This window comes from Alosa alosa, chromosome 2 (assembly GCF_017589495.1).
Source record: "Alosa alosa isolate M-15738 ecotype Scorff River chromosome 2, AALO_Geno_1.1, whole genome shotgun sequence".
NCBI classification, from domain to species: domain Eukaryota; kingdom Metazoa; phylum Chordata; class Actinopteri; order Clupeiformes; family Clupeidae; genus Alosa; species Alosa alosa.
The window spans coordinates 35681685-35706040 of NC_063190.1; the positions used below are offsets into that span (position 1 = coordinate 35681685).

General features: G+C 44.4%; 1 protein-coding gene across 1 annotated transcript; it reads left to right on the top strand.

Moving 5' to 3' along the window:
- The first annotated feature begins 3771 nt into the window (after positions 1–3771).
- LOC125289210 (E3 ubiquitin-protein ligase TRIM47-like) lies at positions 3772–9023 on the top strand. The gene is made up of 4 exons (XM_048235926.1): positions 3772–4353; positions 5476–5571; positions 7162–7395; positions 8340–9023. The coding sequence occupies exons 1-4, from the start codon at positions 3772–3774 to the stop codon at positions 8526–8528; spliced, it is 1101 nt and encodes a 366-aa protein (XP_048091883.1). The 3' UTR covers positions 8529–9023.
- The last annotated feature ends 15333 nt before the right edge of the window (positions 9024–24356 follow it).

Genomic DNA, 24356 nt, shown 5'->3' on the forward strand with positions numbered 1-24356 from the left:
AACATAAGACCTATTGCAGGACAAAGACAATAATATTTCATACATTATACAAAACACCCAGGGTTGAGGAGCATTCTAAAATGAAAGAAAAGGAAAGAGAGAAAGAAGATGTGACAATTTGAGTTAAACAAGGTATCAAGGTATGAAGTGTAATGAATCTTTGTAACTAATGATTTGAGAATGTTGCTTTTTTTGGAGATGAGTTATCAACATGTTGATCTCATCATAGCAACCTGCAGGTTTCTGTAATATTTGGACACAAAGTCCTCATTATATTCATCAGTCTTGTCGGACAGGTTTAGCACTAAGTGCTGCTATGGAGGAAAACAGTTTAAAAAAAGGAGCAACTCTGCCTTTATCAAATAGTATAGTAACTAGATATTAAATAATAAGAACTAGATATTAAATTTGACCGCCGCTCAGTCCTGCATATTCTGTCTGCAAAAAAATAAATCAGGCTTCACTTGTTGATTTCTCTCCATCCTGTATATTTGCATCATTAATAATCCTATCATTCTATGTGTGTGTGTGTCTGTGTGTGTGTATGTGTTTGTATGTAAGTAATGTGTGTGTGTGTGTATGTAAGGGAATGTGTGTGTGTGCGTATGTCTCTGTATGTGTGTGTGTTTAAGTAAATGTGTGTGTGTGTGTGTGTATGTAAGTGAATGTGTGTGTGTGGGGGGGGGGGTTATTTGCTTCTTTGTATGGGGTGGTGTCAGGGTGATCATGCTCATCATTACATTACATTACATTACATAACATTTGGCTGACGCATTTTTAGCCAAAGCGACTAACAACATGGTAAACAGTTTAAGTTTTAGAGCAATTCTCAACAATTTTAGGACAATTTAAAAAACAATAGAGTACAGTAAGAATAAGTGCATCAGTGAGTGCTGTTTTTAAACAGGAGTGTCAGTTCAAGACGGATGGTAAGTGCTAGGATCAGCAAGACTTGTTGTAAGTGTTGCTGTGAGAGGAGATGTTCTCTAAAGAGCTGGGTCTTCAGGAGTTTTTTGAAAATGGAGAGGGATGTCCCTGCCCTTGTAGGAACTGGCAGTGTGTTCCACCAACGAGGAACAACAGATGAGAAAAGTTTGGATTGGCCTGAGCGTACTGGTGGTAGAGCTAGACGTCGTTCGTCTGAGGATCGCAGCGGTCTGGAGGTAGCATATGTCTGTATGAGGGCATTCAAGTAGGTGGGAGCAGAACCGGAGACTACTTTGTAGGCAAGCGTTAGAGCCTTGAATTTGATGCGGGCCGCCATATGTAGCCAGTGTAGCTGGATGAGCAGCGGGGTAACATGTACCCTTTTGGGTTGGTTGTAGACCAGGTGTGCCGCCGTGTTCTGGATCATCTGAAGTGGTTTCACTGCGCAGGCTGGGAGACCTGTCAGAAGGGCGTTGCAGTAGTCGAGTCGTGAGATGACTATTGCCTGAACCAGAAGTTGGGTAGCATCTTGAGTCAAGTAAGTCCTGATTTTCCGTATGTTGTAGAGTGCGAAACGGCATGACCGGGCGACTGAGGCAACATGATCTGAGAAGTTTAGTTGGTTGTCGACATCTCCTAGATTTCTTGCTGTCCTGGTAGGTGAAACAGACAGGGAGTCAAATTTGATGTTGATGTCGTGGTGGATGGTAGGTTTAGCTGGGAGGACCAGCAGTTCAGTCTTTGAGAGGTTCAGCTGGAGGTGGTGTGCCTTCATCCATGTAGCTATGTCTGAGAGGCAATCCGAGATCCGTGCTGAAACCAAGGGGTCATCAGGTGGAAAGGACAGATAGAGCTGTGTGTCGCCTGCATAGCAGTGGTATGAGAAGCCATGCTAACGGATAATCTGTCCCAAGGAGGTGGTGTAGATAGCAAAGAGAAGGGGCCCAGCACTGAGCCCTGGGGACCCCTGTGGTGAGATGGTGAGTTGCAGATAGCTGACCAAGCCATGATACGTTAAACGAAAGCGTCCTGTGAGGTAGGATTCAAACCAGGAGAGAGCAGAACCGAGATTCCCATGTTAGAGAGTATAGAGAGAAGGATGCGGTGATTAACCGTGTCAAAGGCAGCTGATAAGTCAAGCAGAATGAGTACTGATGACCGAAAGCCGGTCAGCCCTGGCTTCTTTTAAGGCTTCTGTTACAGACAGCAGAGCCGTTTCGGTAGAGTGGCCGCTTTTGAACCCAGACTGATTTGGATCCAGAAGGTTGTTCTGTGAAAGGAAGTCAGAGACCTGTTTGGAGACTGCTCGTTCAATGCCTATGGATAGGAAAGGCAGGAGTGAGACAGGGCGGTAGTTCTCGACTTGAGCAGGGTTGAGGGAAGCTTTCTTAAGTAATGGTGTTACCCGGGCCATTTTGAACGCTGTTGGAAAAGTGCCGGAGGTTAGCGAGGCATTGTTCACATGTGTGATAGCTGGAGCGATGGTCGGGCTGATGGACTGAAGTAGGCTCGTAGGTATAGGGTCCAGCGAGCATGTGGTAGGATGGCTGCATGTCAGGAGTCTAGATACTTCACTCTCGGAGAGAGGCGCGAATGCTGAAAAAGATGTTCCAGCAGTCCCTAGAGGTTGTAGGAGTGCGGTATCTGAGTCAGATGCGTTGAGTGGGCATGTAGAGAATTGACTGCTGATTGCCGCCACTTTGTTTGTAAAGAATGAGGCGAGGGTATCTGCAGTAAGGCTGGATGGAGGAGGAGGCAGCTGAGGGTTGAGTAGCGATCATTGGGTGCAGTTCACAGCATCTCAGCAGAAGATGGTGGCAATTTAAACACTGTGTGTTTGTATCGTCATGTTTAACACAGGGCTGCAACAGCACACATTAACACGGTAACCCAGCCTCTTGAGACCAATATACCATACAAACATTGTCATCAAGGGTTCTCTAGTTATTCCAATATACCATACCATACTGGTTAAGAGTATTTTGGGTACTGGATATTTCAATGTGGTAATATGGTGGCAGCATGGAGGGGAGTGTCTCCAGGACGCTGGTTTCACTGTTAAGCCTTCATGAGGTGTCGTGGGCCTAACTTAACGAAACATCGGTGAATGAGGGTGCCCACTTGATAACCCCAATGACATGCCGCATACTATATACTGCTGTTGGATGGGCCATTTGTATTGTGCTTGTGACCATTTGTTGGCGGATTTGTGGGTAGTGTGCTTTTTAAAGTTAAACTTGAGCAGGGGCTTCTGAATGTGTTTTTACCTTGGATTTTGGCACAAGGGATTTTAACATCTAATCCTGTGTATTAATGTAACACATGTTATCTTGGGTGCAAGGGTTCTCTAGTTATTCAGCTTCAGCAAAGACAACTTTGACAACTCGTATTTGGCCGCTGCATTAGCGCTAGTGGTGGTCATAATTACGCACACTGGTCTGCTGCCTGGTCATTACTGGATGACCACAGACCAGTAGAGCTTTAACACCAGAGCAGATGGCACTTAACTCACCACACTGATCTGAACTGCAGAGGCTCAAGATTCCTGATACAAAACATCTGACTTAACTACAGGGGGCCCAACTAACACAGAATCTACAGTGTGTTATAACTGCAAATGACACACGCAGTGCGTTGAGTCCACTTCAGTTCATGCCATAAATATCAATCTATTTCCAGTCTCTTATTCAGACACACAGGTATGTGATTGGCTACCCCCTCACCCTCCCCCTCCCCCACCTGTTCTGCCCCTGAGAGTTCTGTTGACGCAAAACGGAAACAAAACTCAACTCTCACTCTGCTGCTGCTTCTCAGAGTGCACTTGGTGTTTGTTAGAGCTAGAAAATGGCAGAAGCGATTTCTCAGGAGGAAGACTCTTTCACATGTCCAGTGTGTCTGGATCTGTTGAGGGATCCAGTGGCTATTTCCTGTGGACATAATTACTGTATGAGGTGCATTAAGGGCTGCTGGGATCAGGAGGACCAGAAAGGAGTCTACAGCTGCCCCCTGTTCAAGCACACCTTCACTCCCAGACCTGTCCTCTACAAGAACCCTCTGATTGCTGAAATGGTGGAGAAATTTAGGAGGACCAAAATCCAAGCTGCTCCTCACAATTATGTTGGACATGGAGATGTGGAGTGTGACGTCTGCACTGGGAGAAAACTCAAAGCTGTGAAGTCCTGTCTGGAGTGTCTGGTGTCCTACTGTGAAACTCACTATAAAGTTCACAATGACCTTAACCCAGGAAGAAAACACTCAGTGGTTGATGCCACAGGCCAGCTACAGGAGAGGATCTGCTCTCGTCATGAGAAGGTTCTTGAGATATTTTGTCGTACTGATCAGAGTTGTATCTGCCTTATGTGTCTGGTGGACGATCATAAAGGCCACGACACAGTCACCGCTGCTGCAGAACGGACTAACAAACAGGTGAGTACTGGAGATGCCCTTGTGTCTTCATTTCATGATCTGATACATGTGATGTGTTTGATTAATTAGAAGAACATTGTACTTCTTAAAGTCTACTGACTACAGGTCTGATACATGTGATGTGTTTGATTAATTAGAAGAACATTGTACTTCTTAAAGTCTACTGACTACAGACTTTTTTTCTCTTAAAAGAAGACACAAACCAGTTAACATTTTCAGGTGCAAAGTGCAAAATGCAAAATGTTAGCCCGACGAGCCAGACCCACATTAAAATGTAGGGTCTGGGCACTCACCGTTCACAGTGCTCAGTCTGAGGGGCGGGATAATCGGTTGTCTTTCAAATTCCCTCTGCACGCAATAGGACAGCTCTGAGTCCCATGCGTTTTCCCACCAGCGGAGCTAGTTGGCTAGTTCAAACTTTTGCCAACTTAAAACAAGGTTAACTCGTGTCACACTGTTGGCCAACAGCAAATGTAATTTGCTGCTGCTAGGGTGCGTCTAGATTTCTAGGCTGGCAAAATGTTGTACAATCTGTTAAACATTGACATGGCATCATCCACCTGAACATGATACCACACAAAAGGTCATTTTTACAAGCTCTGAGCCAGCTTGATTTGTGTTTAAAGGGAAACTTGGCAGGATTTCCCCCTCTGCTGGAGAAATTGTGCATTATGCAATTTCAAATTGTGGGAAAAGGTAACGATAAAGCACATGGATTTGTTTACAAGCTAGCAAAACGGTTAGCATAAGTTTGGCAGAACTATGTGGATGTTACAAGAAACACGATTTAAAACGAGTTTCTTGTTTCTCACTTCTCTTTCGGGACGGTAGTCTCAATGTTGCAAGGTTGGTTTTCCTCCTGGGGGGGCGAGGCTAGGCGGGGAAAGTCACCATTTTCACCTGAACACGTCATTTAACCATCCAAATGATTTCTAAACGGGTTTATTACGTTGAAATAGTTGCAAATTTCCCCTTTAATGCTTAATACCAGTTTTCCAACTGAGTTCATGTTGTTTCTACACTATTACCTGTTCATCAAAAAATGCAAAGTTTCATTTGTAATCATTCTGTTGACACATTAATAGTAAGCATAGTTAAGCATGTGTGTATTTGAAACAACAGAAGCAGTTGGGGCAGAGCCAGAGGAGATTCCAGCAGAGAATCCAGGAGAGAGAGAAGGAGCTGCAGGAGCTGAGGAAGGCTGTGGAGACTCTCAAGGTGAGAAGATGACAGCAGACTGATGAAGGTTTCAGCTCTCCAATGTTATTGTAATCAGTATGGCCGCTGTGAAGATAAGCCATTAGCAGATCTCAGATACCCATAATGTCATTTCTCAGAATGAATTTGTTTTTGGTCACTGCTCAATGATGGACATGTACTGAAGTGCAGACACAATGACAATCAAAAGATATTAAAGGAAAATTCCGGTATTTAGCACTTTGAGTCCCTTCTCTGGTTTGTTTGGGATAAACTAGAGTGGTGGACACCGAAATTTTGCCGATTGGTCCTGTCTCGACTGTTCTGATTCGTTTTGAATCGCCTTTGACTACTTCAGAGTGGCTGCCTACAGACATGCAGTGCACAAACATGTCCATAACAACCCTTAACGTTCGTTTTCAAAACTGTGCAACTCACCGAGTGTTTAGTGGTGTACCATGCCCACCTGTACACCTGTACCATGCCCACCTGCCCACCTGTACCATGCCCACCTGTACCATGCCCACCTGTACCATGCCCACCTGTACACCTGCACCATGCCCACCTGTACCATGCCCACCTGCACACCTGTACCATGCCCACCTGCCCACCTGTATCATGCCCACCTGTACACCTGTACCATGCCCACCTGTACCATGCCCACCTGCCCACCTGTACCATGCCCACCTGTACACTTGTACCATGCCCACCTGTATCATGCCCACCTGTACACCTGTACCATGCCCACCTGTATCATGCCCACCTGTACCATGCCCACCTGTACCATGCCCACCTGTACCATGCCCACCTGTACACCTGTACCATGCCCACCTGTATCATGCCCACCTGTACACCTGTACCATGCACACCTGTACACCTGTACCATGACCACCTGCCCACCTGTACCATGCCCACCTGCCCACCTGTACCATGCCCACCTGTACCATGCCCACCTCCACACCTGTACCATGCCCACCTGTACACCTGTACCATGCCCACCTGTACCATGTCCACCTGTACCATGTCCACCTGTACACCTGTACCATGTGGTGCTCTTGACTGTTTTATTGCTCAATGACGGACATGTACTGTAGAGCAGAGTGTATAAATCCATGTCTGTCATGTGGTGAACTCAACTGACCTACCTGTATGTCTGTCCATGTCTGTCATGTGGTGAACTCAACTGATCTACCTGTATGCCTATCCATGTCTGTTGTGTGGGTGCTTAACTGACATAGAAGAGATTCTATACTGAGGTGATTATATCTGATGTGAAAGTGATGTTTTGGTGAGCAGGATGTGGGGTGTAGAAGCTAGCCTATATAGAATTATATATTATATTAGAGTTTTGGAATGTTATCAGCTGCCTTCATATGTTGGTAAATGGACAGGTGTATAAATGTATGGGTAATGCGTGTGGGGTTTGAATAACATTATGGACAGGCTCTTCACTGTTTGGTGTTATGGATGTTGTGTGTGATACTGTGTTGACATTATGTGGTGGGAGGGTTGTGTGTGTGTGTGGACTTTATAGTTGGTACTTTTGTTGTGGCCCAGCACACATAGTTTAGATTTCCTGGATGTGTGTGTCTGTGTGTGTGTGTGTGTGAGAGTTCTGCACAGACAGCAGTGGAGGACAGTGAGAGCATCTTTACTGAGATGATCCGCTCTATTGAGAGAAGGCGCTCTGAGGTGAAAGAGCTGATCAGAGCTCAGGAGAAGGCTGAGGTGAGTCGGGCTGAAGGACTCCTGAAGCGAATGGAGCAGGAGATTGCTGAGCTGAAGAGGAGAGATGTTGAGCTGGAGAAGCTTTCACACACAGAAGATCACATCCAATTCCTCAAGGTAACATTCAACTGCACTCCTGAAACTAAAATGAATCTATGAAAGTGTTAGTGGGCGTGGTGGAGAAGCGGTGACATCATCGACTGGTGATTGGTTGACCTGGGTTTGATTTCCTGAACTAGCTGCTGCTACTCTGGATAAAAGTGCTGCTGAATATCAGTCAACTTTTTTTAGTTGATACTTTCCTGTAGCCTGGAAATCCAGACCCCAATCTGACAGATGAAGGGTCTGGCTATGAGTAATGAAAATGGCCCAACTCGAGGGGCGGCACCAAGCATGCATTTGAAAATATCACTGTATGCAATTGGATAACACTTCGACCAATGTTTTCTGACTGATTCCGAACGTTGACGTTGCAGCGCTGTCGTCATCTGTTTAGCTCGCCTCTGGCCCGCCTATATCAGATACAGCGATGTGATTGGTGCAGCTCGGCTCCATGGGCATAGGTAATGAGCATCATTACTCATCGCCAGAGTCACTCGCTGAGCAAATTCAAATAATGCTCTCGCAGGAAATCTGGATTTACAGGGTAACCTTCCTATGCAACACATGACCTATTTCTAAGTGAACGGTCTGTAATAAAATCTCTATGTGTGCATATGATGTGTGATGTGGTAAAAATGATATTGTGCTTTACAGTAGGTAGGTCCTACAATATCTTTCTAGGTACACACACTTAAACACACTAATGCATAATTACACACACACTAAACCGATTTATTTAAGCTATTATGTCTGCAGCGTTTGGGGAAACAGCCCTTTACTGAAAATTCGGACGGCCTGTCTCACCTTCTGTGTTTTTCTCTCTGCAGAATGTTGTGCCAGTCACTGCTGGATAAAAGTGTCTGCTAAATGAATTAATGTAATTGTCCTGAATGAATTAATATTCAGCCCTGACTGAATATTCACATAGTTTCACTCAACTTTTATATTTTCCTCTGTAGAATGTCCCGTCAATCAGAGACTCTCCGCACTCTAAAGATTTACCCAGCGTGACCTTCAACCAAAGTTTCTCTTTTGAGGCTGTGAAGGAATCTGTCTCTGCAGTGACGGTGCAGCTGGAGGAGAAACTGGATGGCATCTTCAAGCAGGAAGTAGCCAAGATATCTGCAGCAGGTTGGACAAGCATCTAGAATGGACACAATCATGTATCATTTGTATGAGACCTTGTAATGTTCCAGTTGTTATAGTTTAATTGGATTCTTTCCGACTATTTATTTTCTATTTTAACAGTGAAGCACATCCAGATCATCAGGTCTTTAGAATGTGAGTCTATCGTTAAGTTGAAATAAAACTTCCTTTTAGAGCTAACAGGTCTGTCACAGATGCTAAAATACAAACATTTGCCCAAAGGTGGAGTACACATGAATATACTATATATACAGAGCAAATGTGTGTTGGTTTGTTCTGTAGATTGTGTGGGAATGAGTCTGTGTTTGTTCCCAGGTACTGATCCTGAACTCCCAGTAAAAAGAACTGACAGTATGAAACATCTGCCACCAACAGCCTCTAAGAATTTGGGCACCCCTGCTCTAAGCCTTTATATCCATCTTGCAACAGAATGATAGTTTCACTGAATCGTTTAATCTTTAAAACCTTCTTTCAGCTGTCAAATAGACATCGGGGTGTGTCTGGGCCCCAAAGTTTGAAATTACAGCCCTTTATATTTTATATCTAAAAATATCTTAACACAGAAAAACAACGAAAATACACTAGCTTTATAAATGTGTTTATGAAAACAAACAAAAAGGCAGGAGTTGGTAGAGATCAGAGATGGAGTTAGAATTCAGCTTTAACAAACAGTAACTTAGGAAGTGTACTCCAAACCAATAGATTAGACCGTTTGCTTCTGCAGTTGATTTGTGATAATGAACTGATAGAGGTGGATTAGAACTGAAGGTCCTATAAACATGCCCTTACCCTCCTAATAAAGATGAGGGACTCTTGAATGAGGGCATCTCCATCTTTACTTGTCAGTGGTAGGGATGTTAACCGATGACTGTTTGACCGATGGTTGACCGTATCAACGTTAATCGATCAAAGTTGTTAGTAGTCCGTTAAGAAAAAAAGTGATCTCTAAATTAGGCTATTACAGACAGTGGACTAAACGCTACTACAGTTAGCCATCTCATTCCAAGATATTTTTGTGTGAAGTGAACAAATTATCCCTCACACTCAGTTTTTCATAACTCGCCTGTTTGTACTTAAACCAATATAAATATAAACCAATACAAATTTGGCTCGAGCTCACAGCGTTTAGGTTTGCGCGCTCACAAGGCTAGAACACTCGAGGTTAGAGCCAGGGCAGACGACAGGATGAAGCGTGCAAAGAGAAGTGTGTGGGACCATTTCACCAAAAAGAATGACACAGATGTAAGTTGCAACCATTAATCCCGTAGCCTATAACAGGACACCTCGCAGGCCTTTATCCTGCTTATCACCCGGTTGCCTCTATAGGCAATAGCCATGCCTTTAACACGCAAAGGAAACAAGCGGTTCCGTTTAAAAAGAAGCCAACTTGTAGGCTACAACTTTCTTTGGCCCTATAACAGCGATCGCATGGACAGTTAACTTGTTTACAGTTGATTTCATTGTTGCGAAGCCTGCTTTCAGGCGTCTTTTACGCATTCATTAAATATTTTCACAGTCTATTTTGTAGGCCACAGTATTCTCTATTTAACTTGTGGTTAATTTATTTTCCAAGAATAACTAATGGCCAAACCGTTGTGTTATGATTTAATAATCAGGCGGCGGCCTAACCGTTAATTCCTGCCTGTGAGCTGTTGGCTACAGTATTCTCGTTCATAGATGAAACGAGAATAAAAATAATAATAATAATTATACAAAAGAGTTGTTCTGTCCGTTATTAGAAGGCACTTAGTGAGTTAGACCTGCCTTGGCCGGTGCGTTTTTTACGCATTCTGAAGGTGCCTGTTTTATCCATTGGTTTTATTGTGTTGCAGTCTATTAGGCAACATTCCGCATTAGATGGGCTTAGATTTGGAAATACATTACATCTAGCCCACATTTCAGGAAGGATCATCAATGGTAACAGATAAGGTGATGATGATCATCATCTTTCTTTATTGTTACCACTACCTCAAACTAAAGCGGCGTCTTTTTGGAGCTGTAATTTTCTTAAATGAGCCGTGGCAATGTTTCAAATGAGCTTCTAATGCTAGCCAAATGCCTTTATTATGACCGCCGCTAGCGAAGCTAGCGAAGCGGTCATATAGGGATTGTCAATTTTTTTTATTTTTTTTTCGTCATCTACTTCCTGAATTTTTGGTCAACGATACCCGGGACACCGAACCACCGGAAATTTGGTGGGTATGAAATTTGGTGGGTATGTAGCCCCACTAGACTTTTACGGAAAAATTTCGTTTCGTCCCCGGGGTCCACTCCAAAATATATATTCATCATCATCATCATGGCTGCATGTCCAGTATTGGCGATAAGTAGTCGTTTGTCCACTAGATGGCGCATCGTTGCAGTGAGACGTAATTTTGTTGGAAATTAAACGTGGGTTGGAATAACAATGGACGCTTCCTACAAGGACTATAGTTTACCGCAGAGAACGTCTAATAAGGATAGGATGATGTTCACATGAAATGTAATTCCCATTTCTTCTTGAAGCCGAAATAAATCTGAGGATGTTTATCGGACATGCTTGGTTTTTACTGCAGGTACATTAATCTTATAATATCAATAAGGACCTAGGTAATGTTACCATTAGCGTTGGTTGAGTGATGGAGGCCAATTTGATTGATGGCATTTGTAGAAAACTATAAATGCGGTTATACCAAGCAAATTGATAGCAGCACTGTAATTGTATCTTTCGACTGTCATTTGTTGCATGTGCTACAAAAATCATTCTGTGCAATGGAAGCCAACGCTACGCTATTAACCGGGTCTGATACAGTTTTGCCTATACATGCGAGACTGAGGCGCCTGTTTATTTTGTTTTAAGTGCGTGCAGGGTGTGAGAGGGGAATCGATGTGCTTTGATTCCAGCTTGGTAGTTGTAGTCTGTGAAATTAAAAAGCATGTGTGTGTGAAGTATCCAAACAATGACACCTTCATTTCATTATGGCTGCTTTAGCAACACACCTTAAGCTACTGTGTAGTGGGTCCCATTTAGAAAGTGGCTACTTCATTCGGCGCTTTCCTTGACTCATGGAGCTGCGGAATTTTATTACAACTTTTCGCCACGATATGGCAGTTTAAGTCCGCCTGATACTGTAAGGCGTAAGCCATTGGTTTCCAAAGGAGATTTTATTTGTGTCGCCAGCATAGCCTATTGACAATTTATGTTGTAAATAGGCCTACCTTATAAGCCTACCTGTAGCTTAGGGAAGCTAACAGCTTTCTATTAGGATCTAGTGTGTTAGTTACAGTTTTGTCATAACTCCCTGATGCATTTTGCATTTAGAATAGCCAGAGCGTGAACAATATCGGGTGCCTATGGACTAGGCTTGGTGAACCCAGCCTGATCTGTCCTGGCTATTTATTTTTTGATTTCTTAAAAAGATTGAGGTTGGTGTGGTGAAAAGCCAGACTAGCCATGGACCTCAGTTACACAATGCAAGGGAACATGAATCAGCCTATATTTGTACGAACAATAACGGACAACAGCTCTTCAACTTTTGGTCCGTTAAAATGTGTATGAACAGTCTAGTGGCGATTTCATCAAAGTCCATTTGGACATGTCAGTTATTTGCACCACTAGATGTAAAACAGCATTTCGTTTCAGACTACTGTTACTTAATTTGTGCATTAACAATAACTTTTCAGACTACTGTTACTTAATTTGTGCATTGACAATAAAGTATTACATGAACTAAAGATGACTAAAATCTTATGTAGAAGAAGAAACATTCACAAAAAATCAATCCATCCAAAAATGACCTTTGTTTTTGATAGCTGTTGAAAACGGCACGGAACTGACAGAGATGTTTTTGTTTATAAATAAATAAATAAATAACATTATGCTGATACCTTTTGCTTTTCCCAAATGTAGTGTGTGTATGAGTGGGGGCAGTGTGTGTGTGTGAGCAGGGGGGAGTGTGTGTGTGAGCCGGGGGGAGTGTGTGTGTGAGCCGGGGGGCAGTGTGTGTATGAGTGGGGGGGCAGTGTGTGTGTGTGGCGGGGGCAGTGTGTGTGGGGAGTGGGGGGCAGTGTGTGTGTGGAGCTGGGGGCAGAGTGTGTGTGTGGTGTGTGTGAGCGGGGCACTGAGGTTCAGTGGTCGGTCAAGAAAATGTTTACTTTTCTCCATCCTTAGTCAGTGGGAGGTTGGAGGCCTTTAACATTTAAGCAGCTGGGCCTTTAACATTTAAGCAGCATAATGCCACATAACATTCTTTATACAACCTTTACTGATGTGATTTCAAAATTAGTGTGCTGTCATAATTATGAATTCTCTTTATACTTTTTAATGTAAATAAGTTGTATTAGTAGTAAAGTGATATTTTCTGTTTCAGTGTCTGATGTCCATGCTGTTTTTCCTGAATCAGTGACCAGAAAGGAGCTCTTGCAGTGTAATTTGGACAAGCAAACAAATAAACACATACAAACACTATACTCTCTCGCATACACTACTATACTCTCTCACATACACTACTATACTATCTCATACATGTAAAAGGATTCTAATAGTGAGTGTGTATGTGTATAGTGGTGTATATGCAATATTATGATAGTGTGTGTAAGACCAAGTATGAATTATGGCCTAGGCGGGCCCTCATAGGCACACAGCTACAGCACAGCCACATGCGCGCACACACACACACACACACACACACACACACACACACACACACTCAACACAAAAGAACATATATCCTATTGACACTATTTACATAGACATCTCTATTACCAGGGTTGGGTAGTAACAGATTACATGTAATCTGGATTATGTAATCAGATTACAAAAATCAAGTAACTATAATCAGCCCAGATTACAATAAAAAAATAGTGTAATCAGATTACAGTTACATTGTTGGGGATTATCTGATTACATTTTATCATGCAAACAATGCAACTTTTTTATGATAGCCTAGCTATCTTTTAATTTGACAAGTAGGGCTGAAACGATTCATCGAGTTACTCGAATAACTCGACATAAAAAATTACCTCGAGGCAAAAAAACCCTGGCCTCGATGCCCTCCGTTAAATTCCTATGACGACCTTACTTAACAGGGATCTGATTCTTCCACACGGACCGTTGTTCAGGAAGCACACCACTAGTGCGTGAATCGTGATACACTCACACATGTACAAACACACACATGTACAAAACACACACACATTAAACATCGCTGCTGCATTAATAATATAATTGTGTAACGCATACATACACAATTCAATGTATATATACAAAAACACACTAACACACACATATCTAAAAATATAAAATATATATATAAACACACACACACACACACACACACACACACACCCAGTAATTAAAGCGCATAACATCCCAATAATATTACCCTCGTACAATGCATACACAAACACACACATATAGGCACAGATTCACACACACACAGCCAATAGACATCTCTATCACACACACACACACACACACACACACTCCTACACAAAAGAACATATGTCCCATTGACATATAAAACACACACACTAAACACGCATGTATATCAAATGCCCACCTGAAGAAACCATGCATGTACCATGCCCACCTGTACCCATGCCCACCTGCACCATGCCCAATCTGTACCATGCCCACCTCCACACCTGTACCATTACGCCCACCTGTACACCTGTACCATGCCCACCTGGTGTCTGCCCACCTGCCCACCTGTACCATGCCCACCTGTACCCATGCCCACCTGTACATTCCAGAATTCATGCCCACCTGCCCACCCAGGGCCCATGCCCACCTGCCACCTGTACCATGCCCACCTGCCCACCTTGTACCACACACACACAAACATGCCCACCACACACACTGTAAATGCACACACATACACATGTACATATAAAACACACACACTAATGTATACTCAAACAAAGAAACATGCATACATATCTAAAAATATATACATGTATATATATAAACACACACACACACACACACACACACACACACACACACCCAGACACCTATTGACACCGTTTACAGACATCCTTACTGTATCACTCACACACACACACACTAATAACACACACACACTCACACACAAACACACACATATAGGCACAGACTCACACACAGACGCCTATTTACACAGACATCTCTATCACACACACACACACACACACACTCAACATCAACACAAAAGAACATATGTCCTATTGACACTATTTACACAGACATCTCTATTACACACACACACACACACACACACATAAACACGCACACGTGCACACGTGCCCACCTGCCCACCTGTACCATGCCCACCTGTACACCTGCACCATGCCCACCTGTACCATGCCCACCTGTACCATGCCCACCTGCACCATGCCCACCTGTACCATGCCCACCTCCACACCTGTACCATGCCCACCTGTACACCTGTACCATGCCCACCTGTACCATGCCCACCTGCCCACCTGTACCATGCCCACCTGTACCATGCCCACCTGTACACCTGCACCATGCCCACCTGCCCACCTGTACCATGCCCACCTGCCACCTGTACCATGCCCACCTGCCCACCTGTACCATGCCCACCTGTACCATGCCCACCTGCCCACCTGTACCATGCCCACCTGTACACCTGTACCATGCCCACCTGTACACTTCCATGCCCACCTGTACCATGCCCACCTGTACACCTGTACCATGCCCACCTGTACACCTGCACCATGCCCACCTGTATCATGCCCAACTGTACACCTGTACCCATGCCCACCTGTACACCTGCACCATGCCCACCTGTATCATGCCCACCTGTACACCTGTACCATGCCCACCTGTACACCTTCACCATGCCCACCTGTATCATGCCCAACTGTACACCTGTACCATGCCCACCTGTACACCTGCACCATGCCCACCTGTATCATGCCCACCTGTACACTTGTATCATGCCCACCTGTACACCTGTACCATGCCCACCTGTACACTTGTATCATGCCCACCTGTACACTTGTATCATGCCCACCTGTACACCTGTACCATGCCCACCTGTACACCTGCACCATGTACACTTGTATCATGCCCACCTGTACCATGCCCACCTGTACACCTGTACCATGCCCACCTGTACACCTGCACCATGCCCACCTGTATCATGCCCACCTGTACACTTGTATCATGCCCACCTGTACACCTGTACCATGCCCACCTGTACACCTTCACCATGCCCACCTGTATCATGCCCAACTGTACACCTGTACCATGCCCACCTGTATCATGCCCACCTGTACACTTGTATCATGCCCACCTGTACACCTGTACCATGCCCACCTGTACACTTGTATCATGCCCACCTGTACCATGCCCACCTGTACACCTGCACCATGCCCACCTGTATCATGCCCAACTGTACACCTGTACCATGCCCACCTGTACACCTGCACCATGCCCACCTGTATCATGCCCACCTGTACACTTGTATCATGCCCACCTGTACACCTGTACCATGCCCACCTGTACACCTTCACCATGCCCACCTGTATCATGCCCAACTGTACACCTGTACCATGCCCACCTGTACACCTGCACCATGCCCACCTGTACACTTGTATCATGCCCACCTGTACCATGCCCACCTGTACACCTGTACCATGCCCACCTGTACACCTGCACCATGCCCACCTGTATCATGCCCAACTGTACACCTGTACCATGCCCACCTGCACACCTGTACCATGCCCACCTGTACACCTGTACCATGCCCACCTGCCCACCTGTACCATGCCCACCTGTACACCTGCACCATGCCCACCTGTATCATGCCCACCTGTACACTTGTATCATGCCCACCTGTACCATGCCCACCTGCCCACCTGTACCATGCCCACCTGTACCATGCCCACCTGTACACCTGCACCATGCCCACCTGTACACCTGTACCATGCCCACCTGTACACCTGCACCATGCCCACCTGTATCATGCCCAACTGTACACCTGTACCATGCCCAACTGTACACTTGTACCATGCCCACCTGTACACCTGCACCATGCCCACCTGCCCACCTGTACCATGCCCACCTCCCCACCTGTACCATGCCCACCTGTACACCTGCACCATGCCCACCTGTATCATGCCCAACTGTACACCTGTACCATGCCCACCTGTACACCTGTACCATGCCCAACTGTACACTTGTACCATGCCCACTTGTACCATGCCCACCTGTACACCTGCACCATGCCCACCTGCCCACCTGTACCATGCCCACCTGCCCACCTGTACCATGCCCACCTGTACACCTGCACCATGCCCACCTGTATCATGCCCAACTGTACACCTGTACCATGCCCACCTGTACACCTGTACCATGCCCAACTGTACACTTGTACCATGCCCACTTGTACCATGCCCACCTGTACACCTGCACCATGCCCACCTGTATCATGCCCAACTGTACACTTGTACCATGCCCACTTGTACCATGCCCACCTGTACACCTGTACCATGCCCACCTGTACACCTGTACCATGCCCACCTGTACCATGCCCACTTGTACCATGCCCACCTGTACACCTGTACCATGCCCACTTGTACCATGCCCACTTGTACCATGCCCACCTGTACACTTGTACCATGCCCACTTGTACCATGCCCACCTGTACACCTGTACCTGTTTACCTGCTGTATTTAAATAGGCCCACTCTGCTCCTAGGATGCCAGTTATCACGCTTGCCATTGCCATTGTATTTCACATGAATTACTGATTATTCTGGTTACCGATCTCTGGACTGTCTTTTGGATGTGATTACTGCCTGTTGTTTTGTGGATTGTCTGACCTGGATTATAACTACTTGGACTTTCACTGGAACAGTTTAGCTCGTTTTCCTTTTTCTTGTTATAGTAGAGTATTTTTGGTTTCATAAACTGTTTGTGTTTGATCCTGATATTAAATATCAACACACACTTCCTGCCTCTGTGTCTGCATGTGGGTTCATAATAGCCTTGCCCTGACATCAGCACGTGTGAAGTATCACACTAGTAATGATCTCTTATCTCTGGACCCCTAAGTCCAGACCACATTCACTCACACATTCTACCCTGGACTTCATCAGTCATGAAGCTGCTGTGACCCACACCGTATACAAATGGACAGAAATGTAAAGTACCCAGATACAGATAGATGCTGTTACCACATCCATACACACCCCCATAAACACATCCCATCTCATCAACACACACACATAAGCCACCACTCACATGTAAGGATCTGGCAGCTGCCTGAGATTCTCTGTTGTTGGGGAAAACAAAAGCCCAAAAGCACTCCCTCATCTCTGGACCCCAGCAGATATTACAGCGTCTGCACCTCTGGACCTCTGCTGGAACACACATCAGCACACCACACATACACTATTGGGTGGGACATGTGTTGAGGAGCCCAGTGTGTGTGCGTGTGTGTGTGTGTGTGGCTGTACCAATATTCAATAGACTTGCACAGAAAATTCATAATATGTATTGGATCATTTACAGTTTTTCATGATTGCTTTGACCATGCTTATAGGGACACCAGGCAAGCCTGGTGCTTTTTCTCTACGAAACTCCCCCTCGCTCGGTCTGAAGCTCTTTTCCTTTTCTTTGCATCTTCCGTCAAGGGTTTTCGCTGCTTCTTCGCCGGCTCTGCATATACACACGTTTGCAACAAACGCTAGCGTTTCGTTAGCCTCCCTCTGTGCTGTGGATGCAGGATGTAAACTGATCCTGCTTCTCGCGATGTCTGAGACTTTGTGAGATTGAAGGTCGGTGGGTACGATACACTGAACTTGCAAGTGGGATATTCTTCCTACAGGCAGTAGGGGCGGGCGAGAGAGTCTTCATTCGCCCTGTAATGAGTCATTTAACCATATACCGACTTACGAAGATGATTAATTAACACGAAAACGTTGTCTGGTGTCCCTTTAAGGAAACTGGGATCCACTTGGTCTTCATGAATAGGTAGGTCGACTGAGCTCTGCATCAGATGGGCATCAAACATTTAATCAACAGCACATAGTGCATTGTGTCTCTCAAACAGTGTTGTCAAAGCAGTCACATGTTTGGAAGACGTGTTTTCTGAAGACATGTTAAGTGTTGTCAAAGCAGTCACGGGTTTGGAAGACGTGTTTTTGTGTTTTTTAATACAGTACTTTGTCTAAATGTGCATTAGATCCATACTTGCAAATAACAACAAAGAACAGACATGACATCTCATATGCATAATGAATGATTGCTGATTGAAGAATTGTGCAAAGGAGTTTCACACAGGTGTATCAGAGATTCAGACTTATCCAAGGAATCTATACCACCTGTGAAAAGATGTTTTCCTTTTGTTAAGCATGGGAAAACCAATAGAGTTTTGGGTCTTTGAATGACACCTGTGTTAACTGTTTTGCAAAAGGATGTAAAAAATGTGTGAACCCAATGAAAATGTGTGAACACATTTGCAAGAGATGACTTCTGCTGTGCAAAGAAAGTGTTCATGAAGACCAATTGGATCCCAGTTATTTCCTTAAGCAGGTCGAAGCAATCGAGAAAAACTGTAATCAGAAAGTGTACCGTTATTGACCACCAGGGGGCTTCAGGGTTCATTAATGGGCATCTGTGGACAGACCACCTCTAGTCTCCAGCTTATGGTTTCTAAGCAACCAGGCAGCATGTGGAATGCAGTCAGGCCCACAGAAACAACTAGCGGCTCTGTTATGGGTCAGCCCTCCACCCAGAGATCAGCTCTCACAGGCTGGACTGGACCTGAATGCCCAAGAAAGGAGCACACACACTTACACACACACACACACGCACACGCACATTACACACACACACACACACACACACACACACACACACACACACACACACACACACACACACACACACACACACACAACTGCACTTACATGTGCACACTCATATTCATGAGAACACACACACACAACTGCACATGCACACACTCATATTTATGAGAACACAGAAACACACACATACAAAACAAACACACACATAACCATGTCCAGTCACACACTCACCAAAACAAGGACTTCCTCAAGCACACACACACATACACATATAGCTTCCACAAACACACTAATTTGGCCATAGTTTGCGAATACCAGTAGTGGTAAGCTTAATGGTCTCAAAACATATTTGGCTGTTTAGAAAATGTTTTAAGTGCTGTAATTATGCATCATTATGCACTTTTAAGAGCACACGAGATGATTTCTAGTTGCTAGACGATTGTTGTTTTACAGCACGAGACAAACGTTAGCTCTGCAAGAGCTGTTTTACAGCACAAGAGAAAAGTGTTAGCACTAAATCCCCTGTTAACCTACTTTACTCAAGTTCAGAAACCAGTTTAGAATTGAGTTTACTGAATGGCAGGCATGTTACATTTTATATCAAACAAAGCAGGGAAGAACTGCACGTGTTGTTCTCCAAAGATTAGAGCCCCTAACCTCTTTTCCCTTCTAACACTAACTCTTTCCCTCTCTTCACATTATCTCTTCCTCTCTTTCTTTCTCTCTCCCTCTCTCTCTCTCTCTCTCTCTGTATCTTTCTTTCAAACACAAACTCTGTCTCTCATATGGACATAACTGCACCATGTATGTACCGGTATGTATGTATGTATGTATGTATGAATGTATGTATGTATGTATGTATGTATGTATGTATGTATGTATGTATGTATGTATGTATAGTGTATGTATGTATGTATGAATGTATGTATGAATGAATGTATGTATGTATGTATGTTTGTATGTATGTCAGAGTGCATATTCCATCACTAAAGTAAATACAGTAAGTTACCTCTTATGGCTGTATTTGTAAACCTCTCCAACAACAGCAGTAATATAACTTGTTTATTTGTAAACCTCTCTAACAGCAGTAATACAACTTGTTTATTTGTAAACCACTCACAGCAGCAGTATTATAACTTGTTTATTTGTAAACCTCTCTAACAACAGCAGTGATATAACTTATTTACTTGTTAACCTCACCAAAAGCAGTAAACTTGTATATTTGTAAACCTCTCTAACAGAAGTAACATAACTTGTTTATTTGTAAACCACTAACAACAGCAGTAGCCTAATATAACTTGTAAGCATTTCAAAGCAGTACATTCCCAGGAGCAGTTTTCTACAGAAGTCCAGTGTAGCAGAGATGTTTGTCAGATGTGTTTGGTTTATATACAGATACAAAGTTTAACATTTGTTCATTGAAATAATACAATGTGTAACAAGAAATTTGAAGCTGTGAATTCCTCCTTGGTAAAATGTCAAAGACTGAAGAAAACATCTCTAACAAAGTCAGTTCTTTATGTGTAATCTTATGTAGAAGCAATCCAGTGTGCAATGATATGAGACAGCCTGAGTTACTGCCCTTCAGCTAGCACAGTGTCCCCTTACTGCCCTTCAGCTAGCACAGTGTCCAGTCCTTACTGCCCTTCAGCTAGCACAGTGTCCAGTCCTTACTGCCCTCCAGCTAGCACAGTGTCCCCTTACTGCCCTCCAGCTAGCACAGTGTCCCCTTACTGCCCTTCAGCTAGCACAGTGTCCAGTCCTTACTGCCCTCCAGCTAGCACAGTGTCCCCTTACTGCCCTCCAGCTAGCACAGTGTCCAGTCCTTACTGCCCTCCAGCTAGCACAGTGTCCAGTCCTTACTGCCCTTCAGCTAGCACAGTGTCCCCTTACTGCCCTCCAGCTAGCACAGTGTCCAGTCCTTACTGCCCTCCAGCTAGCACAGTGTCCCCTTACTGCCCTCCAGCTAGCACAGTGTCCAGTCCTTACTGCCCTCCAGCTAGCACAGTGTCCCACTCACACTGTTGTTTTCTTTCTTTCATTCTTTCAGCCTTTATTTATTCTCGGAGGTTCATTGAGGGTAGTCATCATTTTCTGTGAAGCTGATATTACAGTAACGATGAAACAACAAAAGAAATATATAATAATTGTAGTCAAAATAAAAAAATTTAAAAAATAAAACAGAATAAGATGTTGTTGCCTGGTGTGTCTCTGCTGGTGTGGTTTCACGGTGCTCTGTCCCTCCTGTAGGTTTGCTCTGTCCATCCTGTATGTTTGCTCTGTTCCTCCTGTAGGCCATGTCTGCTCTATCCCTCCTGTAGGCCATGTTTGCTCTGTCCCTTCCCCCATCACGGGGGGGGGGATAAACAGGGGGGTAAAGAGGGGTAAACGCCTGCCCTCTCCTCTGCTGTGTGCAGGAAACCAGGGGAGCAGGAACCCCAGTGCGGGAGACAGACGCTGGCCGAGTGGTTGCCAGAGAGTTGTTGCCAGATCTGGGCCGAGTGGTTGCCAGGGAGTTGCTGCCAGATCTGGGCCGACTTGTTGCCAGAGAGTTGTTGCCAGATCTGGGCTGAGTGGTTGCCAGATCTGGGCCGAGTGGTTGCCAGATCTGGGCTGAGTTGTTGCCAGATCTGGGCCCGATCTGTTCCAAAGTCACCTGCTACCTGAGGTGTGGAAACAATGTTATCATGTGCACACAGGTGGGTTTATGATTGTGAGCAGCAGGGCCTCAGGAGGGGTTAGAACAAACACACACACACACACACTCACACACACACACACACAGACACACACACACACACACTTGTGAGCAGTAGGGTCTCAGAATAGTTCGAATAAAACAGGGTGAGGCAGCATTTGCCTTTTCTGCAGTTCATAGGCCTATCCTACTCACTGAACCACCTTGCTTATTGTCTTTGCGATTTGCTTATTGTGTCAGAGGATTCATATAATTTAAACAGGCATTCTGCAGTGTTGCAGAACTGTTTGGATTTATGGTTATGGTTATGGTTATGGGATTTTGCAGACGCCTTTGTCCAAAGCGACACACAAATACAAAAACAACATAATATTTAAAATATAACAGGGAACAGATTAGAATGTTGGTCAAACTATAATAAGGAGAATAGCAATAATAAACAACAATGTCAATTCAATCAATAATGTAAAAAACGATGACATGGTAAGACTATATTAAGGAGAATATCAATAATAAACATTAATGTCAAATTAATCAACAGCCTAATGGAAATAAAACATTATTATACAAACCATAACGCATAAGAATAGCTTAAAGAACTAAGTGCACAACAGGAATGTCTTTAGACCCCTCTTAAACGACCCAAAACTACCACAGGAACAGAGAGCACTGGGAAACTCATTCCACCAACATGGAACCACTGAGGAAAAGAGTCTTAAGTTAGACCTAGTGTTTATGACTGGTCGACACAACAGACGCTCATCAGAAGACCGCAGTGGGCGGTTGAGGATGTACACCTTGATTATTGAATTAAAATAACTAGGAGCAGATCCAGTCAGTGTCCTATAGGCCAAAGTGAGAGATTTAAATGTAATTCTGGCTATAGGGAGCCAATGGAGAGTAACTAGGAGAGGAGTTACACGTGTCCTCTTCGGCTGATTGAAGACCAGGCGTGCTCCAGTTCTTTTATTTATTTTATACTTTTGTTTTATGATTTTGGTCTATTTTATGATCTTGGTCTCTTTATATAATGTCTCTGGGTCAGGGAGTATGTGATCACATTGAGTTGCCTTGAGCATGAAATGCACTATACAAATAAAGCAACCTTGCCTTGCCTTCCTCTCTCTCCTTCACTCTCTCTCTCCCTCTCCCTCCCCTTTTATCTCTCTATCTCTCCCTCTCTCTGTTTTATTTTATATAGGAGGTTTTCATTTCCGGGCAGGACCACTGTGGGGCGAAACAAAAAGTGGCCTGAACAATGTCGTGGCGCCGTGCCGGACCCAAAGGCAGCGTCCTGATTGCACTCGGCCCGAGGGGGAAATCAAAGTGACCGGAACAGACGAGATCAGAGGCAGATCCAGGCTCCTCTCAGGAAATATAAACGAATAAACAGCTGTTCGTATCGCTGCATTGTCCTGTTCAAACACGCCTGGGCCTGGCTGCCCGAGGTGTTCGTATCGCTGCATTGTCCTGTTCAAACATGCCTTGGCCTGGTTGCCGAGGTTACCACTGCAGGACAATAATAGCCGGAGGGGGAGACTGGAACCTACTTTCACTGGGAGCCTGTTATCAACCAACATGAGAAGACAAACCAGCGTTAGCCATTTAGTCTGACAACACCAGGTGCACATGGACAGGGGGGTTGTGCTGTGGGATCTTGTGCATGGATAGAGTGTGGTTGTGCTCTGGGATCTTGACTTGAGTTGCGAATGTGGAAGATCAAGTTGTAAAAAAAGGAAGATCCATGTCCTCTGGCCCTTTCTAAACTTCCCGCGAATGGCAACATGGTAAACACCATTAGGGTCATACAGTATTGATGAAAGGGTCTGTCTGTACAGCAAGACTTTTTGGATAAAAACTTTTGCTAAATCTATAAATGTAAATCTACTGTGGACTAATGAGCTAGATTAACAACTTCACATGAGCATCATCTGATTGCATCTTTTCATTTAGAACCAACACTGCTATGATAACATTGTTTATGTTAATGCTTACAGTATGCTGATGTTTACTTAGCAGACACTTTCACCCAAAGTGACTTATAACATAACAATACACATTACATTAGCACTAAAAATAATAGTCTAAAAGGATTGTTTTAGAAACTCAGAGTCATTTTCATGCATATGTAATACATATTTTGTCTAGAGTCTTCAATAGCAATATACGTGAAGCCTGCTAAACTATCGACTATAGCTAATAGCAATATACGTGAAGCCTGCTAAACTATCGACTGTAGCTAATAGTTGGATAGTTGGAATGGACCAGGTGTGTTTATCTGTGTGTTCGGTGAGCACATCAGCAGAGAGATGAAATGTGCCTCAGTGTGTGAT